The sequence below is a fragment of the Trachypithecus francoisi genome, unplaced genomic scaffold, assembly GCF_009764315.1.
Source record: "Trachypithecus francoisi isolate TF-2019V2 unplaced genomic scaffold, Tfra_2.0 Lachesis_group4, whole genome shotgun sequence".
Taxonomy (NCBI): Eukaryota; Metazoa; Chordata; class Mammalia; order Primates; family Cercopithecidae; genus Trachypithecus; species Trachypithecus francoisi.
The window spans coordinates 15,609,394-15,629,681 of record NW_022681469.1 but is presented as its reverse complement, the minus strand read 5'-3'; the positions used below and the strand labels follow the sequence as shown (position 1 = coordinate 15,629,681).

The window sequence follows — 20,288 nt, the reverse complement described above, 5'->3', positions numbered from 1 at the left end:
GATGCCTGTAATCCCAGCACTTTGGGAGGCCGAGGTGGGAGGATCACTTGAGCCCAGGAATTCAAGACCAGATTGGAAAGCATGGTGAAACCCTGTCTCTACAAAAAAAAACACAAAAATTAGCTGGGTGTGGTGGCATACACCTGTAGTCCCTGCTACTCAGGAGGCCGAGGTGGGAGAATTGCTTGAGCTTGGGGGGCAGAGGTTGCAGTGAGCCAAAATTGCACCACTGCATTTCAGTCTGAGCGACAGAGTGAGATTACGTCTCAAAAAAAAAAAAGATAGACTGTGATGGCTCACATCTGTAACCCCAGCACTTTGGAAGGCCAAAATGGGTGGATCACCTGAGGTCAGGAGTTCAAGACCAGCCTGGCCAACATAGTGAAAGCCCATCTCTACTAAAAACACAAAAAGTTAGCTGGGTGTGGTGGTGGCCACCTGTAATCCCAGCTACTTGGGAGGCTGAGGCAGAGAGAATTACTTGAACCTGGGAAGTAGAGGTTAAAGTGAGCTGAGATTGTGCTACTGCACTCCAGCCTGGGCAACAGAGCAAGACTCCATCTCAAAAAAAAAAAAAAAAATGTTTAGTTTCAGTGATTGTCAAACAATTAGTTTACTCTGCAAGTAGGTAATGATAACATCATTTTTCATTCCATTTTGCATGCTCTTCTCCATGTAGGGGTTTACCTTGTATCTCTGTATTCTGATAGCCTGGAGTTGTTTTCCTTATTGATACAAATGAAAAGTGAAATCTTTATATGTTTTCCAATTTATTAAATTAGTAATGTTAAAAATAATTTTAACAAAGTTAAATGGAATTATTTTACAATTCTGTTTCTTTGCAGTAAATGTAATCCCAATATAAGACAATATGACTCACATATTTGTGAAAACAAATAGGGCCAATCGTTCCCATTATCACTACAATTATCTATGGTGAGGCCTCTCCATCTTCTACCAGTCCCTCTTTTTTTCACTCATTCAAAATATATGTATCAATGGTCACATGTGTCCCAGACATTGTGCAAATCGATAAAGGTAACTTACACAAGAAAATGTGTACTCTGAGAACTTCTTATTCTGCCCCAGTTCAGGAGATTCACGCAACTGCCAAGTAACAATAACAACTGCCAAGTAACAATAACAATAATAAGAGCTAGCAGTTATTGGAGTACCTCAATCCTCACAACTCATCATAAGGCCAGTGTTATCATTAGATATTCCCCATGTGTATGCAGGATGAGGAAATAGGTTCAGAGAGGTCAAGTGGCTCACCCAAGGGGCACAGCTAAGTGAAAGGCACTATAGACATCTCAAACTATCTCCTTCCCAGAGACTTCACTGCAGAGCAGGACAGTCACCGGGACACCAGCCCAATGGGTTCATCTTGCCCATTACCCAGATAGAGCTGATATATCAAGACCAGGGAATTGCAATAGAGAAAGAGTTTAATACACATAGAGCCTGCTAAACAGGAGACCAGAATTTTACTATTACTTAAATTAACCTTTCAAAATTCGGAGGCAGAGGCTAAGGGGCTTTGTGTTTTTTTGTTTTTGTTTTTGTTTTTTCTTTTGAGATGGAGTCTTGCTCTGTCACCAAGGCTGGAGTGCAGTGGCATGATCTTGGCTCACTGCAACCTCTGCCTCCCGGATTCAAGCAATTCTCCTGACTCAGCCTCCCAAGTAACTGGGATTACAGGACGTGCCACCATGCCCGGCTAATTTTTGCATTTTTAGTACAGACAGGGTTTCACCATGTGGGCCAGAATGGTCTTGAACTCCTGACCTCAAGTGATCCACCCGCCTCAGCCTCCCAAAGTGCTGGGATTACAGGCGTGAGCCACCATGCCCACCGGCTAGTTTTTTAAGGATAGTTTGGTGGGCAAGGGGCTAGAGAACTGGTGCTGCTGATTGGTTGGGGATGCAATCACAGGGGTGTGGAAAACCATCCTCAGTGCACTGAGTTGCATCTGGATGAGTGCCACAGAGGAGTCACTGATCCAGGTGGAGTCATCCTGTCATCAGAAATGGAAAAGTCTGAGAAGGTATCTTCAAAGGCCAGTCTTAGGTTCTACAAATGTGGTTATTTACAGGGATAACTGGGGAAGTTGCAGAGCTTGTGACCTCTGGAACAATGTCTGGTAATTGTAATGCCTACATCTTAGCAGAATTCACGCCCCTCTCATAATCCTAAACTTGTTGGACTTTTATTAGTTTTATAAAACTGGTTTAGTTTGGGGAAAGGCTATTATCATTTAAACTATATACTAAATTTCTCCCTATATTAGCTCGTCCCATGCTCAGGAATGACCAAGGGCAGTTTGGAGGTTAAAGGCACGATGGAGTTGGTGAATTCAGATCTGTTTCACCTTGGTAATTTCCTCACTGTTAAAATTTTTGCAAAGGCGGTTGCAGCGCCTCTTGTCCACACCTGCGCGCTCCCCAAGGGGTCCCTACCCACCCCGCCCCTGGCTGAGGGCCCTAGGCTGGCCCCGCCCCGCTGCGCCGGAGGGGGGCCTCTGCAACGGCAGTTTCTCTCTGAGGCTGCGCGCTATGGCGGTGGGCGGTCCCGGGCAGGTCCGGAAGCTGGGCTGCCTGTGCCAAGTTCCGGGGAACTAGCTCCTGCTGCCGCCGCTCTTCCGGAGCCTGCAGCATGGGGCCCCTGCTGCGCACCGTGGAGCTCTTCTATGACGTGCTGTCCCCCTACTCCTGGCTGGGCTTCGAGGTGACGCTAGGGGGGCCCCCTCGGCGGGGCCTGGGGCATGAGGGCGGAGGGAAGAGTGAGCGCAGGGCACAGATACAGAGGTCTCGTGAAACTCCTGGCGCCGCCCACGGGGTTAGGGCAAGCAGGGAGAGCTCCAGGGCTGAAGGTCACTTTGTGCTTTTAAACGGAAGAGTCGCTGGCTCCAACCCGAGCCTTTATATCCCAACTGCAGTTTCCCACGGTGGTGGAAAGAGGGGCGGCTCCAAACATTCGGGGAGAAATGCAGAACATGGCCACCTCTTAGCCCAACGATGGCAGTTTTGGGGAAAACTGGCCACAGGAGCGAAGATCCTGGAATAGATTTCTAGTAGGGGGGAGAGTTTTGTCAATTTCAAACCAAACAATGTAGGGTGTCCGCATAACGCCTGCTCTGCACTTAGCGCCTCCCTTCCCTTTCCCTCGGCTCTTTCACTTTTCCATCTTGCACACTGACAATAGTTCTTGATCTCTGCCCGCAGGTCCTATGCCGGTATCAGAATATCTGGAACATCAACCTGCAGTTGCGGCCCAGCCTTATAGCAGGGATCATGAAAGACAGTGGTAGGAAGGGAGGGTCGGGGCAAGGGTGATTTCAGTGGCCCAAGAGAGCCGACCCCAGCGGGTCCTTATATTGGCACTGGCAGCTAGAAAGCTACCCTCTGCCCCGTCTCTACTAAAGATACAGAATTAGCCGGGCGTGGTGGTGCATGCCTGTAAAAGACAGCTATTCGGGAGGCTGAGGTGGGAGAATCGTTTGAACCCAAGAGGCGGAGGTTGCGGTGAGCTGAGATCGTGCCATTGCACTCCAGCCTGGGCAACAAGAGCGAAACAACGAGAAAAAAAAAAGAGAAGAAAAAAGAAAGCTGCCCTCTGCCCAAAACCCAGGTCGAGGTCCCCAAACCTGGGACCTTTAGGCCTTTTCTCACTTAACGTGCCCAACCTTCTCCTGGCAGGAAACAAGCCTCCAGCTCTGCTTCCCCGCAAAGGACAATACATGGCAAATGACATAAAGCTCCTGAGACACCATTTCCAGATTCCCATCCAGTTCCCCAAGGATTTCTTTTCTGTGATTATTGAAAAAGGTGAAGAGAGTGGGATGCAGACAGGGTATCCAGTGAAGAACAGAGAAGTGGGAGATTGTGGGATTGATAGGATGGAGGGGCTACAGGAGACTAAAGCAAGTGAAGCCTGCCTTGGGAAACCTCAGGATCAGCGTTGAGGGAGCTGAAGGTTGCCGGGCATGAAAGGGAAGAAGAGCAGGCAAATAGGTCATGGGAACCTTGGGTGAGAGGCTGAGGGCAGAGGAGCTCTGGGGGATGTCAGAAGCAAGGAAGAGCTAGTCCTCCACCAGGAAAGCAGCAAGAGGAGCCCTGCCTCTGGGTGTCTCTGCCCCATAGGAAGTTTGTCTGCCATGCGTTTCCTCACTGCCGTGAGCTTAGAGCATCCAGAGATGCTGGAGAAAGTGTCCCGGGAGCTATGGATGCGCATCTGGTCAAAGGTGAGTGTGGGGCTCTGGGAATCCTCTGGGAGGACCTTGGATGACTTTCTGACCTTCCCCAGAAATGTTTTCAGGGTCATGATCCTGCCCTCCCCACTACCCCAGAGGATCTACTGTCCTCCAGTCACAGCCCTCTCCTTCTGAGAGGCATTGCCTTCCTGCTGAGTGTTCTCTTCTTCCTAGGATGAAGACATCACTGAGCCCCAGAGCATCCTGGCGGTGAGTGTCCTGGCTCCACCTCAACTGTACTCATAGAGAATCGGAGAACAGTTGGCGGTTGGGGGTAAAGAATACAATAGGTCTCTTATTGCATGGAAAAGGTTATAATTACTGGGGAAGAAAGGATATCTGTGATTCAGGGGACAAATGACTGAAAAGTCAGAACTAAGGATCCTCAAAAGGATATCTCAAAGTTGAAAGGGGAAGTGCAAAAGGAACAACATATGGGTAGAATTTATTTGCTGAAAGACATCAGTGAGAGAAAAAAGCTCAGTGTCGGAACCCCTGGACGGGGAGGGATGTAGTATTCACAAGTCTCCACAGACTGCAACACAAACCTCACCAACACATCCAGAGTGGAAGACAGGAGACTTTTTCCAAGAGGCTTTAAAAAGACAAAAAGAGATAACTGACTAATGCCAGGGTATATAGAAGCCTGAGTGAGAACAAATGGAAATAGTTCAAAACATTGACCAGTGAGCCACAGATAAGTAAGTTTATCTTCAGGATTAAATTAGGAAATTCAAAACAGTATTATTCCTCTGGCTTACAAAAAAAAATAGTTGAAACCTATTCAAATGTAATATATCAAGTGGCAAATCACACAAAAGTTAAATGTATAAGGAATGGCAAATGAATCTTCTACAGTCTATATTCCTGCAAAGTACATGTGTAATTTTTAGCTTGCTTTTTTACTTCATATTTAATAATCATTTTCTGTGCCTTTTTTTTTTTTTTTTGAGACAGGGTCTGGCTCTGTCACCCAGGCTGGAGTGCAGTGGCGCAACCTCGACTCACTGCAACCTTTGCCTCCTGGGCTCAAGCGATCTTCCCACCTCAGCCTCCCGAGTAGCTGGGACTACAGGCACACACTACCATGCCCGGCTAACTTTTTTATTTTTGGTAGAGAAGGGGTTTTACCATGTTGCCCAGGCTGGTCTCGAACTCCTGAGCTCAAGAGATCTGTCTGCCTCCACCTCCCAAAGTGCTGTGTTTACAGGAATGAGCCACTGTGCCTGGCCTCCATGCAATTTTTAACTCTTTGAAAGTATAGTTCTTTGTTTCTATAGAGGTTCTATTGAGTGGACTTATTTTTATTTTACTTAACCATTTTTCTGTAAACATTTTGTGTGGTACATAATTCTCTAATTTAACCAAGTCAAAGATAGTGTCTCATTAGGACAGGCTACATGAATTCCTGGGTCCCACTTCTGATCTAGGAAGTCAAGTTGCAGTGGTTCTCAATCTTGGCTGTGAATTAAAATCGCCTGGAGTACCTTGGAGCTAACTCTTTCCCCCTGGAATTGTGATGTAATTGTTCTTGTTCTTTTTTTCTTTTTTGAGACAATGTCCTGCTTTGTCACCCAGGCTGGAGTACAGTGGCATGATCATGGCTCACTGCAGACTCAACCTCTTGGGCTCAAGTGATCTCCCATCTCAGCCTTATGAGTAGCTGGAACTTCAAGCATGTGCCACCATGCCTAATTTTTTTTTAATTTTTTTGTAGAGATGGGGATTTGACTATGTTGCCCAGGTTGGTCTCGAACTCCTGAGCTGAAGCGGTCTCCTGCCTGAGTCTCCCAAAGTGCTGGAATTACAGGCATAAGCCACAGTGCTTGGCTCTAGTTCTAAGGGATGACCTCACGTGGAGATTTTTTAAAGCTCCTCAGGAGTTTCAAATGGGCAGCCAAGGTTAAGAACCACCTATCCCAAACTATACCCAAACCACAAACTGAAGCCTTTATCTTTGTCTTGAAGCCAGGTAGGTGGCTGCAGCCATGTGCCTTGTTACAAGGTCCTCAGGAAGTTCCACTGGAATTAGAGCCTAGCTCTTGATTTGAAAAAAGCATGAGATACTCAGGAACTCTGAGAAGTAGGAAGGAAAGAGCCCTGGACTTGAATTCTAGAGACCTCGATATTAGTGTTGGCTGTGCTACCAACATACTGTGTAACTCTGAGCAAGTAATGTATCACCTCTGGATTCAGGCTCTTCATTGTGAAATAAAGAGGTCTATCTAGCTGGTCTCTAAGATGTCCCCTGGTGTTAATTTCTGTGATTGACTCTGTGCCATCTACCTTTTCCACCCATCTCAAGATTTGGGAGAAAGGAAATAGTTCCTCTTGGGAAGGACAGATCTCCACTTGTGGGTAGGTAAGGGCATTGCCAGGAAAACTTGGGGGCAGAAAATAAAAAGACCAGAGTTTTCCTCTGAGATCCCCATCCAATATCATGCAGCCACAGTTGTATTCCCTACTATATTCCCTTAGGCTGCAGAGAAGGCTGGCATGTCTGCAGAACAAGCCCAGGGGCTTCTGGAAAAGATCTCAACGCCAAAGGTGAAGAACCAGCTCAAGGAGACCACTGAGGCAGCCTGCAGATACGGGGTGAGCAGCTCTTTATGTGTGTTCCCAGCCCCCATCCTGAAGATGGAGACTTGAGAATCTCTAGGTGTGAGTTCCCATGCTTCTGTGCAAAAGCTCGCTTTCCAAGTATTCTCCTCAATGCTCTTAGACAACCCTCATCTTTTCCCTTCTTTTCCTTGGGCTCAGGGAAAGCAAGGGAAGGAGATGGATAGTGAGAGAAAAGACAGCATCTTAGAAACAGGAAGGCACCTGGGGCCACGGAGCCTCTTACACCTCTTTCCTTCTGTGAACTCAAAAAAGTACTGACTCGAAGCCTTCAACCCCCGCCTAATACCTGCTCCTTTGCCTTCCTCCTTGCACTGTAACTGCTTTCTCCAGGCCTTTGGGCTGCCCATCACCGTGGCCCATGTGGATGGCCAAACCCACATGATATTTGGCTCTGACCGGATGGAGCTGCTGGCGTACCTGCTGGGTAAGTTAAAGATTCAACACTGAGCCGGGTGCAGTGGCTCACGCCTGTAATCCCAGCACTTTGGGAGGCTGAGGCAGGCGGAGCATGAGGTCAGGAGTTTGAGACCATCCTGGCGAACATGGTGAAACCCCATCTCTACTAAAAATACAAAAATTAGCTGGACGTGGTGGTGCACGCCTGTAGTCCCAGCTACTCAGGAGGCTGAGGCAGGAAAATCACTTGAACCTGGGAGGTGGAGGTTGCAGTGAGCCAAGATCACGCCACTGCACTCCAGCCTGGGTGACAAAGCAAGACTCTGTCTCAAAAAATAAAAAGATTCAACACTGAACTGCCTTTAACCCCAGCTCCACCCCCACTATATCAGTTGACTGGAAGGAGGGGCTCAGAGCAAAATATATTCTTGGTACTTCCAGTAGCAAAGCCTTATGCAGTCAGTGCTGTTCAACATTGAACGGGCAGGGGCTGTCTTCATCGCCGTAAAGAGAAGGAAGCCTTCTGTACCTTGAAGCCAAGCAAGGGTCTTATTAGAAAACCCCTGGGACCTTGTGGGACCAACTCCTGCCAGCACACCTGAGAACAGTGTGCAGAGTCTGTTATTTCCTTCATCCAGGAGAGAAGTGGATGGGCCCTGTGCCTCCAGCAGTGAATGCCAGACTTTAAGATTGCCCGGAGGAAGCAAACTCTTCGCATAAAAACAGCAGGCCATCTGCTTAACCCCAGCTCCACCATAAGGCACTGGGACTTGGATTTCTCTATCTGATAGAGGTATTTTCTGTGGCCCTGGGAGCTGTCTGTCTTTTCTCTACCCCCAAGGATGCCAAGAAGGGGTCCACCATTAGCCATGTGGCAACCTTTACTTCTATGCCTCACAAGTGCCTTTCAGAGAACCCCCACTCTGCTTTCCCACAAAATAAACCTAATGCCCTCAGGCAAAATGTTTCTGTGTCTGTATTGCCCTGGTGTATTCTCATTCCTGGGGTCACATCCTGCCTACTCTAGGGATAGGTGAAGGAGAGCTCTTTTGGTACTTCCAGCCAGACCAGCCATCCAGCCCTCCTTGGGCAGCTTGTGCAGTGGAAGAAGTGAGAATAGTCCCCCATTCTCTCACACAGAAACTCCCCTGGTCTCTCTATCAGCAACAGAAAACCAAGCCAGATGGACTTTGCAACTAACCAGTTTGGGATTTACTGTCTTCTGACCAGCCACAGTGACTGAGATGGGGCTGGGACCAGAAGCCCAGTGGGAGTGAACAGCAGAGGGAACCAGAGTCTGGCTGAGCTTGTGCCCAGATATTTAAACTGCATCCAGCCACATCTGCAGGACCAGGGCAAGGCAGTACTGGGAAACTGGCTGGAGTTGCTGGGGATTGGAGAAGTTGCATACCTTTTCATAGATACCTCCCTTAACCCTCAGTGCAGATTCTGAGAAAACTCCAAGACTTCTCTGCCTAACCTAGTATATAACCCCTGTTCCCTACTACATACATGTAACTTTTCCATTCCCCCCAGTAATTGATCCAAAGTCCCTGCCCCTAGCTGTGCCCATTGTGCAACAATCAAAATCCCTTGTTTCAATAGTATTTTGACTTCCTTGAGAATACTCTGTATTTGGAAGCTGAAACCTCACTTGGACCCATTGTTGGGAACCAAGTACAGAGCCTTACATAGACCAGAGGAGTTTCATCCCTCCCTCTGGGTCTGGCTCTTCCCATACTCCATTTTCCCCTTTTATCTCCCATTACTTTCTGTCTTCCTCTCTCACCTTTCCCATGCCTCTAGCATCCTCCAGGATTTAAATTCAACTTTACCCAGCTTATCTGTGAAGTAATGGCAAAAGAACATCTCCAGATTAAGTACTCCTTTTATTCAAAGGAGTTTCATAGGATGTACAACTAGTATAAAATAAAAATATAGGAAGATGTCCAATCTTAAAAATCATAAGGACAAATTGAGACAAAACTAAGCTGCCCAGAGCAGGGTGAGTGGAATCAGTTTTATGAATAAAGATGCTTGTCTCAGCACTATTTGTTGATATCAAAAATTATGAACAACTTAAACACCTATTAGGAGGAAAATAATAAATCATGACAGATTCAGGAGATAATGTTTTACAGCCATCAAAAATTGTATTTTTTGAGGGCTGGCATGGTGGCTCACACCTATAATGCCAACACTTTGGGAGGCCAAGCAGGTGGATCACCTGAGGTCAGGAGTTCGAGACCAGCCTGGCTAACATGGTAAAACCCTGTTTCTACTAAAAATACAAAAAAATTAACCGGGCATGGTGGCACGTGCTGTTAATCCCAGCTACTCAGGAGGCTGAGGCAGGAGAATCACTTGAACCCGGGAGGCAGAAGTTGCGGTGAGCTGAGATTGTGCCATTGCACTCCAGCTTGGGCAACAAGAGCAAAACTCTGTCTCAAAAAAAATAATAATAATTGTATTTGTGAAGAATTGTTAAGAACATTGGAAATTCTTGGGATATAATATTGATTGGAAAAAGATGAAACTATATAGTATGATCTCAATGTCTTGATGAATAAAAACAATACAGAGGACATTATTCTGAGATAAAATATATCAAAATCTTTCCATTTTATTTGTATACTTTTAAAATTTTTCATTCTTTAAAATGTATTCTGATACACAAAATAATAAAAATGAAAAATAAAAAATTTGGCTGGGCTCAGTGGCTCATGCCTGTAATCCCAGCACTTTGGGAAGCTGAGGCAGGTGGATCACTTGAGGTCAGCAGTTTGAGACCAGCCTGACCAACATGGTGAAACCCAGTCTCTACTAAAAATACAAAAATTAAGCTGTTTGTGGTGGTTCACGTCTGCAATCCCAGGTACTCAGGAGGCTTAGGTGGGAGAATTGCTTGAACCCAGGAGGCGGAGGTTGCAGTGAGCTGAGATCAGGTCATTGCAGTCCAGCCTGGGCGACAGAGTAAGACTCTATCTCAAAAAAAAAAAAAAAAAAAAAAAAATTGTGGATTCACATTGCAGTACAACTGTGCATCTTGCCCACTGATTTCTAAATGTATTATTAACTACTTAACTTAACCCTGAATATTTTCCCAGTCTTAATGGGATAATGTTTTATTGTAGATGCATATTTCCTGCCTCTACTCAGTCTTTCTTTGAAGACTTTATCATCCTATTTTCTGAATCCAGTGGCTGACTTTAATCTTCTCTGGAGGAACTAGACAGTTTCTAGACTAATGCTTACACTCATGATCCAGATTTTAATTTCTGAAATCCTTCTTCCAAATAGAATCAAAACAGGAAAGGGGAAAGCCTCTCAAAGCAACTGTCTGTGAATAATGGAACACTCTTCTTCTAATCCAAGGCGGGTTTCATACTTTTTCTTAGTTTCTTGCCCTCTTCCCTTCTGATCAATAATTGTAATGTAATATGAAATTTGTAATTGTGCCAATACTTAAATTCAATACTGAACTACTTTCTTGCATTGTAATTCAAATTCCAAGGTTAACAACTAGCTTTATGTTTCCAAAACAATCTTATTGTATCTGTATTTTCTTAGGTGAAGTTTCCAGACATGATTTTTTTAACAGAACCAAACACATGGTAATTTAAAAAAATAATGCATGCATGTGGTAAAAACAGTGAAAGCAAGGTATCAAGTAAGAAGTGAAGAGTCCTCCCTTTCTCATTCTCATTCCTACTCTCTATTTTTATATATCTGTTTTGTAAGCTATAATACAGAGAGATTCCATATACTCTTCACATACTTTCCCCAGTGGTAATATCTTGCATAACTATAGAACAATAACACAGTCAAAAAATTGACATTGATATAATCCATACACCTTATTCAGATTTCACTAGTTTAACACATGCTCATTGTGTGTCTGTATTTAGTTCTACATAATTTTATCACATGTAGGCTGATGACCACCACCACAGCCAAGATACAAAACATCTTCAGCATAAAGATTTCTCATGCTACCCTTTGATAGCCACAGCTACCTCCCTCCCTCCCGTACTTCCCTAACCCTTGGCAATCACTAATCTGTTCTTTATATCTTGTCATTTCAAAAATACTATATAAATGGAATCAGATTTGATTTCAGCACATTCCCTTTGAGATCTATCCAAGGTTTTGACATGTATCCGGAGTTTATTCCTTTTTATTGCTGAATAGTATTAATATTCTATAGTATGGATGTAACACAGTTTTTTTAAACATTCACCTATTGAAGGACACTTCGATTATTTTCAGTTTCAGGTTCTTACAAATAAGCTACTCTGTGCATTTATGTACAGGTTTTTATTTTCATTTCTCTGGGTAAATGCTTAGGAGCACAACCACTGGGTCCCATGGTAAGTGCATGTTTAGTTTTAGAAGAAACTGTCAAGGCTGAGTGCATGGTGGCTCCCATCTGTAATCCCAGCACATTGGGAAGCCAAGGCAGAAGGATGACTTGAGCCCAGGAGTTCAAGACCAGCCTGGGCAACATGGCAAAACCTCATCTCCAAAAAAAAAAAAAAAAAAAAATGGCCAGACATGGTGATGTGTGCCTGCGGTCCCAGCTAATTGGGAGGCTAAAGTGGGAGGATCACTTGAACCTGTGAGGCGGAGGTTGAAGTGAGCTATGATCACACCACTGCACTCCAGCTTGGGCGACAGAGCCAGACCCTGTCTCACAAAACAAAAACAACAACAAACAAAAAAAGAAAGAAAAGAAAGGGGGAAGGGAGGGAGGGAGGAAGGGAGGGAGGAGGGAGGGAGGGAAGGAAGGAAGGAAGGAAGAAAGGAAGGAAAGGAAGGAAGGAAGGAAAGGAAGGAAGGAAGGAAAGGAAGGAAGGAAGGAAAGGAAGGAAGGAAGGAAAGGAAGGAAGGAAGGAAGGAAGGAAGGAAGGAAGGAAGGCAGGCTGCCATACTGTTTTCCAGAGTAGCTGGTTTCACTTTTCCACCAGCAACGCATGAGTGATCCAGTTTGTCCACAGCCTCACCAGCATTTAGTGTTACTAATGTTTCTTACTTTAATCATTCTGATAGGTGGGTAGTGATAGCTCATTGTGATTTTTAATTTGCATCTCCCCAATGACTAATGAACATCTTTTCATGTGCTACTTGCCATCTGTATATGGTCGTCAGTAAAATGTCTGTTCATGTCTTTTGCCTACTTTCTAATTAGACTCCTTTGAAAATTTCTCATGTTTTAACAGTAGATTTTAAAATAATTTACAAACTGTAAAAATACATTTTTGAGACAATGGGGAAAATGATATGGAGTGGCTATTAGGTGATATTAAAGAATTAATGTTAATTTCATTATGCGATAATAGCTGAGTGACTGTGCACGAAAAAAAGTTTTCATTGGTTGTAATTCATTTTGAAATATTTAGGATAGGGCCGGGTGTGCTGGCTAACACCTGTAATCCCAGCACTTTGGGAGGCTGACGTAGACAGATCATGAGGTCAAGAGATTGAGAGCATCCTGGCCAACATGGTGAAACCTCATCTCTACTAAAAATACAAAAGTTAGCTGAGCATGGTGGCATGCACCTGTAGTCCCAACTACTTGGGAGGCTGAGGCAGGAGAATGGCTTGAACCCGGTAGGCGGAGGTTGCAGTGAGCCGAGATCGCAGCAGTGCAGCAATGCACTCCAGCCTGGCAACAGAGCAAGACTCTGTCTCAAAATATATATATTTAGGATTGAAATGACATGATGCTTTTTAAAATGTGGGAGATCAGAAGGAATAGATGAAACGAGTGACAAGATGTTAATTATCTTTAAAGCTGAGTGATGGCTACATGGGGAGTTATTTATACTATCCTCTATTATGTGTATTGAGATATTTCTGTAATAAAAATGTTTTTAAAAAAGAATGTAGACCCACAGGTTGGTAAGATTATATTTTTTAAGATTAAGAAAATATTTTTAAACCATACATCTGATAAGAGGTTAATATCCAAAATATAAAAGAAACTCAATAGCAAGAAAACAAATCACCCAACTGAAAAACGATTGCAGGACGAGAACAGACATTTCTCAAATGAAAACATACAAGTGGCCAACAGGTTTATGAAAAATGTTCAACAACTAATCATCAGGGAAATGCAAATCAAAATTACAATGAGATAGCACCTCACATCTTGTTATAATGACTATCATTAAAAAGCTGAACGATAACTGTTAGTGATGATGTGGAGAAAAGGGTTGGCAGGAATAGAAATTAGTACAGCCATTGTGGACAAGAGTATGCAGGTTCCTCTAAAAGCTACAAAGGGATCTACCATATGATCCAGCAATCCCGTTTCTGAGTATATCTCCAAAAGAAATGAAATCAGTATATCAAAGAGATATCTTGCTCTTATTCACAATAGCCAAAATATGAAGTCAACCTAAGTGTCCATCAACAAATGAATGGTTAGGCTGGGCGTAATGGCTCACATATGTAATCCCAACACTTTGGGAAGCCTAGGTGGGTGGATTGCTTGAGCCCAGGAGTTCAAGACCAGCCTGGGCAACATGTCAAAACCTCATCTCTATTTTATTTTAATTAAATTTTAAATAAATAACCCAAATGAATGGTTTTAAAAATGTGATGTGTATAATACACAGTCATGCATTGCTTAATGATGGGGATATGTTCTGAGAAATGCATTATTAGGCAATTTTGTAATTGTGTGAACATCATGGAGTATACAGAACATACACAAACCAAGATGGTATAGCCTACTACACAAATAGGCTATGTGGTATTGCCTATTGCTCCTGGGCTATAAACCTGTACAGCCTGTTAGTGCACTCAGTACTGTAGGCAATTGTAACACAAATCACTAGGCAATAAGAATTTTTCAGCTTCGTTATAATCTTATGGGACCACCGTCCTATATGTAGTCTGGTGGAAACATTGTTAATGTGGTGCATGACTGTATACACAGATACACACACACACACACACACACACACACACACACACAAATGGAATATTATTTAGTCTTAAAAAAGGAAGAAATTCTGTCATTTGCAACTACATAGAGGAATCTGAAATAAAATAAGCCAGGCATGGAAAGACGGGTTCAAGCAATTCTCCTGCCTCAGCCTCCCGAGTAGCTGGAACTACAGGCGCGTGCCACCATGCCCAGCTACTTTTTGTATTTTTAGTAGAGACAGGGTTTCGCTATGTTGGCTAGGCTGGTCGTGAACTTCTGACCTCATGATCCACCTGCCTTGGCCTCCCAAAGTGCTGGGATTACAGGCGTGAGCCTTGCCCAGCACATACATTAGTACTTTTTCAGATACTGTCTTCTTTCTTCTTTTTTTTTTCAAAGACAGGATCTTGCCTTGTCACACAGGTGGGAGTGTAGTGGCACAGTCATAGTTTTCTGCAACCTCGAACTCTTGGGCTCAGACAATCCTCCCCCATCAGCCTCCCAAAGACCTAGGATTACAGGCAGGCAATGCTGCACCTGGCTAATTTGTAATGTTTTTTGTGTGTAGAGACAGGGTCTCACTATGTTGCCCAGGCTGTCAGATACTGTCTTTAATTGTTATTTAATTATTTCATATGCATGTCTTATCTCTCTGTCCATATCAGAAAATCCTGGAGACCACAATCAAATATGTTACCTCTCCTGGGTAGATGCCCTTAGAAGTTAGCACAGGGCTATGTACAATGTGGTTACAAACAAATGCTCCATGGTGAAATCAGGTCCCAGTGACAAGATGGTGCCCCTCGCTGGTCCCACACACAGTTGTACACACTACAGGCAGACTCAGACTCACTTTGGCTGTAGTTCCCCAAGCTGGAGGAGCAGGGTGGGAAAGGGGTGATATACTTGAGTTTATTTTCACCAATTTACAGATTAGAAACCGAAGCTCAGAAAGGTTAAGTAACTCGTCCAAGATCACACTGCTAGTAAGTGGTAGAAATGAGATTTGAAAACCAGGGTTGGCCAAAACACATGTGCATAACTGCACAGCCTCCTGTTTGCTAGTATTTACAGGAATATCCATGTGGGACTCTGCTGTCACTATCGGTAGACATTTCTAACAAACACAATGCTCTTTTTGTTGTTGTTACTTAGCAACAACCACACTCAATTTCTCAAATTCCAGAAGCTTTTTGGGCTTAATGCTGAATATCTGAGCTAGACTGACTGCCTCAACCCCATTGTTCACTCAGTTCTTGTTTAGTGAGCTTTGTACAATATTAAAAGTAGTTGATGGGATGATTGCATGTATTTATTCTTACATACTGGAGGCTTTATTATTTGCTGAAAGCATTTCCATCTAGAAAATATCAATGTTGCTCACCTATGTCATGATAAACCATTTATCCACCTTCCTTACACATTTTGTAGAAGCTGTGACTAAGGCAATGTCTGAAGGGGAAAACACACCCAGCTGAATTAAAAGGTCAAGGTTCTGAGTTTCCTTCTAACTAAAGAAATCATGTACTTCCTCTGAGCTTGTTTCCTCCTCTGTAAAATGTAAAGGATAATCAGGCAGCCCAAATGATTGTTAATAAGGATCAAATGAGATCGTGTATGTGGGGCCAATCAATTGATTCTACACAAAGGTATGTATCTGTTGTCACCAATATCTTTTCAGAAGTCACCAGCAGTGGGTTGTATGCTTATTCAGTTTAGAGTGATCTATTTTTTAGTTGTCTTAATCAGATGATAAAAGGTAAGCCTTCCAATACAGACCTTGCAATCTTCATTTCCTTATCCTGCCTTATATGTCAATAACCTTAATTTACCTTCTGATCATCTCCTTGGCTGCCCTTGCTGTCTAAAGATCAGCCTTTTCTTAAAATGCCAAATGATGGGGGGAAATCGCATCTAACCACTCCTCCAGAGAAGAACAGAATAATGATTCAGAATGCCTCTAGTGTTTTGTTAAATTATCATTTGAGAGCAGCCCAAGAGAGTGTTTAGATGCTTAAGAGCCAGGATTCTGGGTTCAGACCATGGGTTCAAATCCTGACCCCACCCTTAATTAGCTACCCACATTCCTCAAGTTTCTGACCTCATCTATAAAATGGACATAATCACAGTAACTACATCTTAGTATGGCATACGTATTTTAAATTACTTAATTAGTGTAAAGTATTTAACATGGTGAGGAGTATGCACAAAACATTCTACACATGATGATACTATAAAGCACTCCCGGATTCTAAAACACAAAAATCACAGAAATACAAAGCCACAGAGACAAGCACACAGTGGGAGGCAGTAAGCTTGAATTCTCCCTTGTTCTCCTTGCCCTTCCACTTCCCTTCACTGTCATCCACCCAAACGAGCAGGAAACAGTGGTCAAGGAGAAGTAATTCCATCTCCAGTAGGGTTTGTCAAAGGCAGGCAAGTAGAAAGTGGATGACAATTGAATTAAGTGGTGCATTCCTCTTTTGCTAAGGATATTACACTGATGAAGAAATAAAGGAAAGCAAAACTTTTGGGAAGCAATTTGGCCATATGCATTCAGGACAATAAAAACTTTCCTATTGCTTCTCTCTCGATAATGACATTTCTTAAAATTCATCCTGAAGAAATAATCCAAAGCAAAAGGAAAACTATACATAAGATGTTCATTGTATTATTTTTTAAACAGTTTTCTTAAGGTGTGGAAGGAAAATAAATCTTGGGATCCCAAACTTACTAAGCCAGAGGGAAAAGTCAAGCTGGGAACTGGGTCATGCAAACCTGCCTCCCATTTTGGTTTCTTTGGTTTTTTGTTTTGTTTTGTTTTTGTTTTTGTTTTCGTTTTTGTTTTTGTTTTTTGAGACCAAGTCTCACTCTGTCGCCCATGCTGGAGTGCAGTGGTGTGATCTCGGCTCACTGCAACCTCCGTCTCCCAGGTTCAAGCAATTCTCCTGCCTCAGCCTCCCGAGTAGCTGGGATTACAGGCGCACGCCACCATGCTGGCTAATTTTTATAATTTTAGTAGAGATGGGGTTTCATCATGTTGGCCAGGCTGGTCTCAAACTCCTGACCTCGTGATCCTGATCACCCACCTCGGCCTCCCAAAGTGCTGGGATTACAGGCATGAACCACCGCGCCCAGCCCCATTTTGGTTTCTAAATAAGATGGCTACAAAGATGAAAAGCCACACACCTCCCTCACATCTTGCCCACAAGGAGATTCCCTGTGGTACCCAAGATCTTTACCCTAAAGCATTTCAGCTAAACTTCACCAGGGCAATGTAAATTCATAGCTTATCTTCACAGGTCGGGGGACACAGGACAGAAATGAAAGTCATCCCTCTGCCCACTGAGACAAATGCATATCTGATTGTTTCCTCTGCCCTATTATCTACATTATCTTATGTAAAAATGCAGATTCACTAAGCCAGACAAAGGCATTAAATATTGAAACCACCAAAATAATCTTAAAAGAAAAGCATAGACTTGTCTCCCAGGTGCAATTCCTTAACTTTGGCAAATAAACCTCCTAAAATGATTGAGACTTGCCTCAGTCATTTTCCTTGATTGACAAAGGTATAATTCATCTTTTTTTTTTTTTTTTTTTTTTTTGAGGTGGGAGTCTCGGTCTGTTGCCCAGGCTGGAGTGCAGTGGCACAAACTCAGCTCACTGTAAGCTCTGCCTTCCTGGGTTCATGCCATTCTCCTGTCTCAGCCTCCCAAGTAACTGGGACTACAGGCACCTGCCACCACGCCCAGCTAATTTTTGTATTTTTAGTAGAGATGGGGTTTCACCAGGCTAGTCTCAAACTCCTGACCTTGTGATCTGCCCGCCTCGGCCTCCCAAAGTGCTGGGATTACAGGCGTGAGCCACTGCGTCCGGCCAATTCATCCTTTTAAAGTGTACAATGCAGTGGTTTTTTTTTTAAGAATTATTCAGACTTGTGCAAGCATCACCATTTTGTAATTTTAGAAATTTTCACCGCCCCAATATGAAACTCATTTGCAGTTACTCTCCATTTCTCCCTCTGCCTCCCCACCCCTAGCAACTTCTAATCTACTTTCTTGCATTATATTATTATTATTATATTAATTTTTGAGACAGGGTCTGGAATGCAGACAGGCTGGAATGCAGTGGCATGATCACAGCTCACTGAAGCCTCGACCTCCATAACTCAAGCAATCCACCCACCTCAGCCTCCTGTGTAACTGGAACTATAGGTATGCACCACCACCCCCAGCTGATTTTTGTATTTTTTTGGCATGATCACAGCTCACTGCAGCCTCAACCTCCAGGGCTCAAGCAGTCCTCCCACTTCAGTCTCCTAAGTAGCTGGAACTATAGGCGCGTGCCACCACACCCAGCTAATTTTTGTATTTTTTTTTTGGAGGGGCATGGTTTCGTCATGTTGCCCAGGCTGATCTCAAACTCCTGTGCTCAAGCAATCTGCCCACCTCGGCCTCCCAAATTGTTGGGATTACAAGCATGAGCCATGGCACCCAGTCTGCATTATTATTATTATTATTATTATTATTATTTTGAGACATAGTTTCACTCTTGTTGCCTAGGCTGGAGTGCAATGGCGTGACCTCAGCTCACCACAACCTCTGCCTCCCGGGTCCCGGCTCAAGCAATTCTCCTGCCTCAGCCTCCCGAGTAGCTGGGATTATAGGCATGCATCTCCATGCCCAGCTAATTTTTGTATTTTTAGTAGAGACGGGGTTTCACCATGTTGGCCAGGCTGGTCTTGAACTCCTGACCTCGTGATCATCCACCTCGGCCTCCCAAAGTACTGGGATTATGGGCATGAGCCACCGTGCCCGGAAACCTTCATTATTTTTAACGCCCAAAAATATTGAGTGAAATAGGCTCAGTGTTATTGAGCAATGTATCATGAGGGTATATTAATCAAATGATGGCATATTGATTGAATAAAATATTACATAGCTGTTTGAAATTACTACAATAAAGTCTTTATCAAGGTGAAATATATACAATATAAAGTATAAAACTTTTTAAAGATACAAAGTGGTTAGTATATTCTGGTTTGCATGTGGACAGTCTGGAAGAACTATATAAACATTTTAAATGGCCGTGTTAGGATAATGAGATGGCAGACTATCGGGAGAACCCACTCCCGATGGCTGTGTGGGTTCTTTTCTATTTCCTAAGTGTCTCAGCTGGTTTGAGAAATAAAGGGAAAGAGCACAAGAGAGAAATTTAAAGCTGGGTGTCCGGGGGAGATACCACATGTCGGCAGGATCCATGATGTTCTCCGAGTCATAAAACCAGCAAGTTTTCATTAGCAATTTTCAAAAGGGGAGGGAGTGCATGAATAGGGTGTGGGTCAGAGATCACATCATTCACAAGGTAATAAAATATCACAAAGCAAATGGAGGCAGGGCGAGATCACAGGACCACCAGATGGGGTGAAATTAAAACTGCTAATGAAGTTTCGGCACGCATTGTCATTGATAACATCTTATCAGAAAACAGGGTTTGAGAGCAGACAGCCTGTCTGACCAAAATTTATTAGGCGGGAATTTCCTTGTCCTAATAAGCCTGGGAGTGCTACAGGAGACCGGGGCTTATTTCATCCCTTCGGCTTCGACCGTAAAAGACAGCACGCTTCCAAGGGGACCGTTCATAGGCCTACCCTCAGGGGCCCATTCTCTTTCTCAGGGATGTTCCTTGCTGAGAAAAAGAATTCAGCGATATTTCTCCTATTTGCTTTTGAAAGAGGAGAAATATGACTCTGTTCTGTCCCGCTCACTGGCAGCCAGTTCAAAGTTACCTCCCTTGTTCCCTGAACATTGCTGTTATCCTGTTCTTTTTTCAAGATGCCCAGATTTCATATTGTTCAAACACACATGCTCTACAAACAATTTGTGCAGTTGACACAATCATCACAGGGTCCTGAGGCAACATTCATCCTCCTCAGCTTACGAAGAAGATGACGGGATTAAGAGATTAAAGACGGGAATAGGAAATCACAAGAGTATTGATTGAGGAAGTGATAAGTGTCCATGAAATCTTCACAATTTATGTTCAGAGATTGCAGTAAAGACAGGTATAAGAAATTATAAA

The 20,288-nt window shown here is 43.6% G+C and overlaps 1 protein-coding gene across 2 annotated transcripts; it reads left to right on the top strand.

Annotated features, from left to right (window-relative positions):
- Window positions 1-2,547: 2,547 nt before the first annotated feature.
- Window positions 2,548-8,237, top strand: GSTK1 (glutathione S-transferase kappa 1). Of its 2 annotated transcripts, XM_033192447.1 has the most exons (8): window positions 2,548-2,727; window positions 3,225-3,306; window positions 3,699-3,827; window positions 4,143-4,243; window positions 4,427-4,462; window positions 6,731-6,847; window positions 7,205-7,298; window positions 7,909-8,237. In XM_033192447.1, the coding sequence occupies exons 1-8, from the start codon at window positions 2,656-2,658 to the stop codon at window positions 7,956-7,958; spliced, it is 681 nt and encodes a 226-aa protein (XP_033048338.1). In that variant the 5' UTR covers window positions 2,548-2,655; the 3' UTR covers window positions 7,959-8,237. The 2 variants fall into 2 exon arrangements, with proteins under 2 accessions (XP_033048338.1, XP_033048339.1); XM_033192448.1 differs by lacking the exon at window positions 7,205-7,298.
- Window positions 8,238-20,288: the final 12,051 nt, after the last annotated feature.

Bases quoted from the DNA above. Each gene is read 5' to 3' on its own strand.
- GSTK1 (XM_033192447.1), top strand. From the start codon at position 2,656: ATGGGGCCCCTGCTGCGCACCGTGGAGCTCTTCTATGACGTGCTGTCC. The intron at 4,244-4,426 runs GTGAGTGTGGGG...TCTTCTTCCTAG, and splicing joins GGATGCGCATCTGGTCAAAG to GATGAAGACATCACTGAGCC. The intron at 6,848-7,204 runs GTGAGCAGCTCT...TGCTTTCTCCAG, and splicing joins AGGCAGCCTGCAGATACGGG to GCCTTTGGGCTGCCCATCAC.